This window comes from Westerdykella ornata (genome assembly GCF_010094085.1).
Source record: "Westerdykella ornata strain CBS 379.55 unplaced genomic scaffold EI97scaffold_43, whole genome shotgun sequence".
In the NCBI taxonomy this organism is placed as follows: domain Eukaryota; kingdom Fungi; phylum Ascomycota; class Dothideomycetes; order Pleosporales; family Sporormiaceae; genus Westerdykella; species Westerdykella ornata.
The window spans coordinates 39,853-47,519 of record NW_022986893.1 but is presented as its reverse complement, the minus strand read 5'-3'; the positions used below and the strand labels follow the sequence as shown (position 1 = coordinate 47,519).

General features: G+C 53.7%; 1 protein-coding gene across 1 annotated transcript; it reads left to right on the top strand.

Moving 5' to 3' along the window:
* The first annotated feature begins 2,178 nt into the window (after window positions 1-2,178).
* Window positions 2,179-6,479, top strand: EI97DRAFT_234236 (uncharacterized protein). The gene is made up of 6 exons (XM_033793980.1): window positions 2,179-3,455; window positions 3,503-4,939; window positions 4,990-5,229; window positions 5,275-5,507; window positions 5,555-6,122; window positions 6,178-6,479. The coding sequence occupies exons 1-6, from the start codon at window positions 2,557-2,559 to the stop codon at window positions 6,395-6,397; spliced, it is 3,597 nt and encodes a 1,198-aa protein (XP_033649660.1). The 5' UTR covers window positions 2,179-2,556; the 3' UTR covers window positions 6,398-6,479.
* Window positions 6,480-7,667: the final 1,188 nt, after the last annotated feature.

Sequence of the window (7,667 nt, the reverse complement as noted above, 5' to 3'; positions counted from 1 at the left end):
CAGCTCTGTCGCGTTTCATGCACAGGCAATCCCCCTCCGCTCTTTTTCGAGCCCAAGCCCTCATCTCGGTCCCACGACTTCCCAGCAGCAGCGCTGGGGCAGCCTGGGCTTGATGCTGAATCACGCCGCTGGGAACCTGGGACTGTGGTCTCGGGATTCGCCAATGGATGAGTGCGTGTTCCAGCGCAGCAGTCCGGGAGCTCTGCTCGTTGGCGACTGGCCTGCGTGCAGCAGGTGTGTTGTTGAGGCGCTCTGCGACACGGAAAATCGCGCAGAGGGAGGTAGGTGTATGTGTGTGTGCGTGAGAGGGACACGATGTGGATGCGGAGTGGAGGAGAAGATGCCATGTGCGACGAAGGGACAACGTGGTATGGTGCTGGTATAAAGGAAGGGAATTAGGCTTCCTTAGCCTATAGCCTAGCAGACAACTAGAGCTAAAGACAGGACAAAACCTTAGGAACAGAAACAAGACCTTGCAGGGACAGGGGTTCGAAGGGCTAGGTTTGTAGCATGTTACACTCTTTGCATTTCTTTATTTCCTTTGTTTAAAATTGTTTTGCAATTGCAGCCTAAAAAGGCTACACTCCTTTACCTGCTCTCCTTTTATCCTGCAGTATAATAGAGATATGCCTCTATTATACCTGCTATAACCTATTACATCTATAGCCTAAAAGGCTTTTGTAACTAGGATAGCCATGTTATAGTCTGTAGACTCAATACACTTATTGATACAAAAAAAAAGGTATGGTGCTGGCTCCATAATAAGACGTTCTACGACCAAAAAGAACTACAAAAACAAAGCAAAACTTGTACAAAAATATGTTTAGTTACCTTTATGTCTATAGTATAAAGGAAAGAATACACTAGAAATATAGCTTTCTTTTGCTTTTAAAAGATAGTCGCATAATAAACATTCTAAATCAAGGCTATACTTACAACTAGATTAGCTATATTCTTAGAGAGTAGCATATACTAGGTTATATTAACTAGCAAGGTAACTGTTAGAATATTGAAAAGTATTTCTCGATAAATAAATGTCTATAACTATCTCTAATTAGCACAGTAGAGCACGGGACACGGGACGGCCTCGCCTCGCTTCAACCTGCCGCGCCCGATAGTGGATGGGATAGCTTCCAGGAAGCGAACACGTCGTGTTGTTGCGGCGTCGACGCTGAATCGCTGAATCGCCGAATCATCGTGAGCCCTAGCGCACAACTGACAAACAGACAACTGCGAGCAGTCAGTAACAAGTCGTTGTTGTGGTGGTGGTGCTGCTGCTGCTCGCCGTGCTGCTGGTTACCGTTCACCGTTCGCAGAGCAGCCTCCCTTTCCTCTCCTGGGGCGCGCCTTCCCCAGTTGCTGCTGCTGCTGCTTGCTCCTGCCAGTCTACCGCCTCGCTCCTGCCGTCTCAGGGACGCTCATCACCACCACCACCACCACCACCTCCATCCCCTCCCCTCTCTTCTTCCCCTCTCCTTTTCCCTCTCCTCCTGAACATCGCCACTCATCCTCAACAATAATATTATCTATCGTCTCCTTCACCCCGTCGCCAATTATTCCACAGCTCCACCGTCGACCAGGGCTCCGACCCAGGCCCACCTCACCTCCACCGCCGTGCCAGGCTCATCTTCCCGTCCGTGCCTGGCACCGATCCAAACGCCTTGTGGAAAGGCGCTGACGGTCTGGGATTGTTTTCGCCGCACCTTTGTCACCCCGTGACCTCTTCTGTGACCACCTGGGCACCCTCTCCACTCTCCACCGCTTTCTCCCCCCGGTCTCCCCAGGTGCCCCCCACTCATCCTAAGTACTCGCTCTGCCGGGCATTCCAAGCTTCACCAAACGTCGGACCACAGACGCAACAGAGCAATTTCTCTGCCAGACGGCCACAAGAGAGGGAGAGAGAGAGGTCTCCCCAGCCGGACCCTTCATCGCCCAGCGTCGTCCCATCTCCCGATCGGGCATTTCGCCTCTGGTCTGGTCTTGCAGGCGCGTCGTCGCCGCCTCCATGGTACCAGCGTTGGCTTCGCACCCCGGGTCCTCACGAGCCGCTTCCTGACTCCCGCTCCTGCATCCCACCGTCTGCCCTACCGAGCTCACCTTCTTCCCTGTCACCACCACCACTCCATGATACGCCTCCCCCCAGCATCACCTCGACTCGCTATCCTCTGATCTTCTTGTCCGTCGCGAGTTGCCCTGCCACACTACGGTGTGCCGGCTCCACTCCTGGCTACTCCCTACCTCCTGTCAATCCTCTGATTCCTCCCCTCCGCCCAGGTGTGATGACGCAGAGGAGGGCCTTTCTCTCCCAAGCCCAACCAGCCGACGTCGTGGCCCTCACGCCCTTGTGTTGCCTCTGGTGAATTGCTGCCAGTGCTTCTGCTGCCGAGGCTGGCCCAGCCCCGTTGCTTGCACTCCAGTGTCAGTTGCCCCCCAGTGTGGCCACCAAAAGTGCCGGCCCGCAGTTTGACCGCCTTCTTGTCGCAAGTGGTACAGCTCGAGTGCTCTGCCCTCCGTTGCCGCATGGCCTGAGCGGTTCGTCTGATATATGTAATAACCATGGACGCTGCTGAGCCGGATGCGCCTGTTCACAAACGTCCCCGCCTCAACTCACTCCACCCTCCTCCGTACAACGGCTTGCCTCCCCCTCACCCAGTCTCGCAGAATTCGCCCTTTCGCCATTCCGCCCATCCGCCTTCGTCTCCAGCAACACACGCTCAGGCTCCCTATCCCCCTCACGGCCTTCCCTCTTATCCGTACCCTCCTCCTCCAGGGCCTCCGTCGTCTGTCCCCCACCAGGATCGCTCCTCTGTCTCAATCCAGACTCCAACGCCTCAACTCGTCGCGCAAGAACGTTCCGCGCCACCAGGCCCATATCAACAACCTCCGGAGAGCGCACAGAGGCCGGGCCCATCACCGCACCAGCGCACTCATGGCTTCTCCGTGACTGTTCCTAGGGTGCCGCCTGCTATTGACCAGGACCGAATCTCGGATTACAGCCGTCCTCCCGTGACGCCGCAATCCACCGGAGCCGAAACACAACTCCCTCGTCCGCCGACTACCACCAAGGAGCCCAATCCGCAACCTGTAATGGAGCGAAGTGGTCCTGCTGCGCCATGGTCTGCAAGTTCGGACCACCCCCCGAATGGCACCTATCCGAGCAATGGCTACCCCCGTGTCGTTAATTCACCCCAGCATTCGGATCAACCGTTTCACACACCTTCTTTACCCCCCACCCAATATGCGCCGCTCGTCCCTACATATGGTGCTCCCTCCCATGGACCTTACATGGGCGGTTCGGAGGCGTACGGGAACCAAGTAAAGCGCAAACATGTGCGAGCCACCCAGGCTTGTAATCACTGCCGCTCTCGTAAACAGAAATGCGACGAGGCGAGGCCGTGCCAGTTCTGCAGGGACAATGGATTGGAATGCCTTTACAAGGACGTGCCACCTCCAAAGTATGTAGAGTCTCTATTATTCTGTGCTTCATGCTTACGTGGATTAGGATGGATAGAAGCATGATGCAACTCCAGGAAAGTATGAACGGTGTTTCCGAAACGCTGAAATCCTTCATTGCGGAAATAAACGCCTGGAGGCAGACGGTGGACCGGAAACTATCGCCCACAGTCGAGTTGGATCGCATGACGAACCCACTGTCCCCCGAACAGATCTATGGAGCTGGACCCGCTATGAATGAGCGGCATGGATCCCAGGCGCCCACTCCTGTTCAGGGACGCGGCTACTATCCTAGGGTCGATAACATCAAAGCCGAATCCCCGGTTGCCACGAATTCGACCATGTCTCCGCCCGCTGGACCCGTCTCAACACCCGGCAGGCAAGAGTTTCCAACAGCTATTGCTCGGCCTTCGGCAACACCCGTTGACAGCGCGAACGTCAAGCTCTCGACCCCGGTCCAAAAGGAAGATGACGTGCCTTCGGCATTTCCGGTCGACCACACGACGCCCGCCCACCAGATTCTCCAAGACTGGCCGACAATGAGAGATTTTTCCAAAGGCATTGAAGTCATCGAGAATCTGAAAAGGAAAGGCAAGAACATCGCCGACTATCCCATGCAACTAGAGAGGTTCCGTGGCGTAGTCAGAGTGCATGGCGTAGGCGAAGGACTGGATACGTGCGATGGTACACAAGGACTTACGACGACTCCCGACAGTAATGGGGCACCAGACACGCCGTCACCTCCATATGCCGAAATGAAACCTTGGGGTCCGCTTACACCTGAGAGTCCGCCCACGCTGGTTGATGAAGGATCAGCAGCCGCTGACCATGATCGAGGGCGACGCTTCGACTGTCGGCTTCTACTTGACAAATCAACAGTGGAAAGACTGTTTGACTCGTACTGCCGACACATTCATCCCTTGCAGCCATTTCTTAACATCAAGCAACTGAAAAGAATGGTACAGAACTTCGCTATGATGTATGGACCGGAGTCAAGGCGCAGCCAGAGCCATGCCGGAACTAAGAGGAAACGGTGCGCCGATTGTCTCAGTGGCTACTCGGATACAACTGCATACTTGGGGTACGGCATCCATAGATCCGTCCATAATGCCATCGTCCTGCTCGTCCTTGCTCTCGGGAAAGTGTGCGAGTGGAAGGACCCACTACCCGCCCCAGAGGCGGATGCGTTTCCAGTGGAAAGTCAGCGCCTGGGCTACATGCGGAAATCGTCACGGTCGGCCTCTGTGAACAGTAGCTTCAACAGCGACCACGAAGAAACCCGGAAGAGAAATATAGATCGCTTGCCTGGAATGTTATATTACTGTATTGCAACTGATATGCTCGGAAATCTGACAGGTGGGTTTTCGATAGGTCATGCGCAGGCGAATGTGCTTGCCGCATTGTACGCAGGCCAATATGCGCGCGTGATGGAGAGCTGGAGTTGGATCAACAATGCCTGTAGGATCTGCATCGTGCTCGTCAAGGAGTAGGCTTCGAAGCTCTGAAGTCACAGTGCCAATGCTGACTGCTCTGTAGGGAAATGCCTTTTATTCAGAGAAAGTTAGAGTTCGAGCGACCTGACGAGCGCAGCCAAGCACAAAGCCAGACCCTCAATCCAAACCCTAGCCAACAACCCAGTCAGACTCCGGCCTCCAATCCGCCTGCGACGCCCGGGTTGAGCCCATCTACACAACACGAGGATAAGGAAGAGAAGGAGCTCCAGGCACAGAGGAACCTCATCAAGCTACTCTACTGGGCCTGCCTTCAGCTGGAAACGTATGTCGACCATGATCTTGTTTATCGCGACTGACCGAGAAACAGCGATATATTGGCCGAAATGAGCACGCTGCCACCGTCCCACATTGCACAGTATCAAGATATCATCGATTACCCAAAGGGAGTCGGCCAAATCCGCATTCAGGATCTGCAAATGCCATACGAACAGTGGCCAGAGGACCAGAAAATCATGGTGCTCTATTCGAGTCAGATACACCTACGTGTCCTTCTCAATCATGCCCACAAGACGTTATATCAAAAAAACAAACTACGCTACAGTAAGTTGCACCCACTGCATGTTGGATTGCGCTAAAGAGAGTGTTAGCTCTAGAGAAGAATGACAAGAATGACAAAGACGACGTTGTTCAATCTTCCCTGCTGACGGTAGCCCATGCGGCACGCGAACAATTCGAGATGCTCAAGGCCTGGAAGCGCCTGCAGCCGCCTGCCCTCCGATGGGAGGATCATGACCCTCCAGCGACCGACATCAACATCGCACGGCTCCGGGCCAAGTATTACGGTGCTCAATATATGGTTCTTCGGCCATATTTGGAGATTGCCCTTCACGATGTCCCATTTCCTCCCAACGGTGCCACTTCGGACAGGTCATCGCATGGCTCTGATGCCGGGTTGGGAGATATTTCTACGCCCATGTCCGCCCGTTCGGTGGGCGCTACGCCCCCGGAGACCAGTAGCCAAGCGGCGGGTATTGTGGAACTCCTTCCGGACTTCAAGTCCATCGTCGAGGTTGCGCGTCTGTGTGTGGAGAGTGCTATTCAGAGTACCATTGCCTTCGACCGCGTGGGCCATCAGCCCAATGATGTCTACAGGAAATACGTCGACACGCCGAAAGGTCGACTTATAGTAACTAACATCTTCGGCACTATGCATGCGTACGTCTTCGTGGCTACCTTCCCTCTTGGGTCTTTTCTAACCAGAACCATGCAGGCAATTTGGAAACATGATCGTCCTTGCCGCGGTCATGATGTCAGGCAAGAACAAGCTGAGCCAGCTGCTTCCTGGGCTACCGACTCTCACGAAACAGACTTTTGGCGATCTGCTCGCGCGGACTATCAAAATGTTGAGACAAGTGGGCGATAATTCACCGACGCTTACAACGGACGCCGACATACTGGAAAATATTCAAAAGCTCGCAGGTGTCAATTGACGGATGGTTTAGATCTCGTTTTCATGGCAACCTGGGATGTCGGGATTTCCGGTTGGAGAAATTTCTGAAGGAACATATCCCTTAATGTTGGCGTGCATTCTTCTGGCGTTTGACAGCATTGAGTGGCACCATGTGTGTGGGAGGCAGCGTTTGACTTTTACTGTTATTCGACGCATGATATATCCATCAGCTTTGGTTTTTGGACTACGCGCATATATCCCTCGGCGAGCCCTGGATGCCTGCGTTCAGGCACTCGACGGCACGGCATTTGTATACCCGGTTTGTGAGTCTCCTGGGGTATGGCGATCTGGCTGTATGAGGAGGACAGAAGGACCGACGATGAAGAACGGCCGAAGACTGTATCATCGCACTGTTTTCCGTAGTAAGACGATTAGTCTGATATATACCAGATGCATCTATTCTGTTTCATCGTGGGACATGGACACAGTAATCGTACGCATATGGTCCACCTCGCTCGATTCGAGAACTTTGCCGTGCGCTCAAGAATTTCGGGGATTGAACTTTGCTCCTGCCCGGGCTTCTAGAAGGGGGATGGGGGGCCCGGCAAAGCGGGGACGCCGTCTCGTCTGGTCTGAGAAGCCCGAGCTGAGAAAAGCCCCGAGCCGTGGCGTCGGCGTCGTCCGAGAATTTGGAAATGACTGTGAGACTGACTGACTCTGGGGTGCAGTGAAGGCGGAGAGGGTGAACCGCGGGGTGTCATTCGTCGGAGCTTATCGACTAAGTATTTGTTATGGAAAGGTTTCGGGATGTTTTATAGGCGTTCTTAGTGCGTGGCTGCGTTGTAGAATTTGGTACTCCGTAGTGGGGAAGCAAGCTCAGGCCAGGGTTTCTCTTTTTATTTCTATTGGCGGGTTGAGATATGTATGGTCTGAGGGCAGACAACATCTTGAGATGAGACTCTCGGAGGAGGGGGAAGGCCCGGGGGCCGGCGAGTCATTCCTGATGGGAGTATCTCTCTAGTGGCAACAAGAAAGTATCATGGTTTTCGTGATGCTGATAAGAAAGAGTTCGGGTTCTAAATAATGTAAAAGGGGGCCTTTTTTACCCGAATACCTTCCTCTAGAAAGGGGGGAACGGGTCTATTACACCTTGATACTAGTTCAGATATGGAATCGTACGCGTATACGGACGTGTCCTTTTGTTTGTTGGGCGATCTACTAGCCGTCCGTCCCAGTCATCTAGGTATACGTCCAATAATGCATTTGCTTCCTCAATCGCCTCTGTTATTGCTTGAGACTATCTATTAGAC

What these genes read in the sequence shown, in the direction of transcription:
- EI97DRAFT_234236 (XM_033793980.1), top strand. Translation starts at nt 2,557, where the DNA reads ATGGACGCTGCTGAGCCGGATGCGCCTGTTCACAAACGTCCCCGCCTC. An exon ending in GCCTGCCTTCAGCTGGAAAC is followed by an intron (nt 5,230 to 5,274) that starts GTATGTCGACCA and finishes ACCGAGAAACAG; the next exon opens with CGATATATTGGCCGAAATGA. An exon ending in AAAAAACAAACTACGCTACA is followed by an intron (nt 5,508 to 5,554) that starts GTAAGTTGCACC and finishes AGAGAGTGTTAG; the next exon opens with CTCTAGAGAAGAATGACAAG.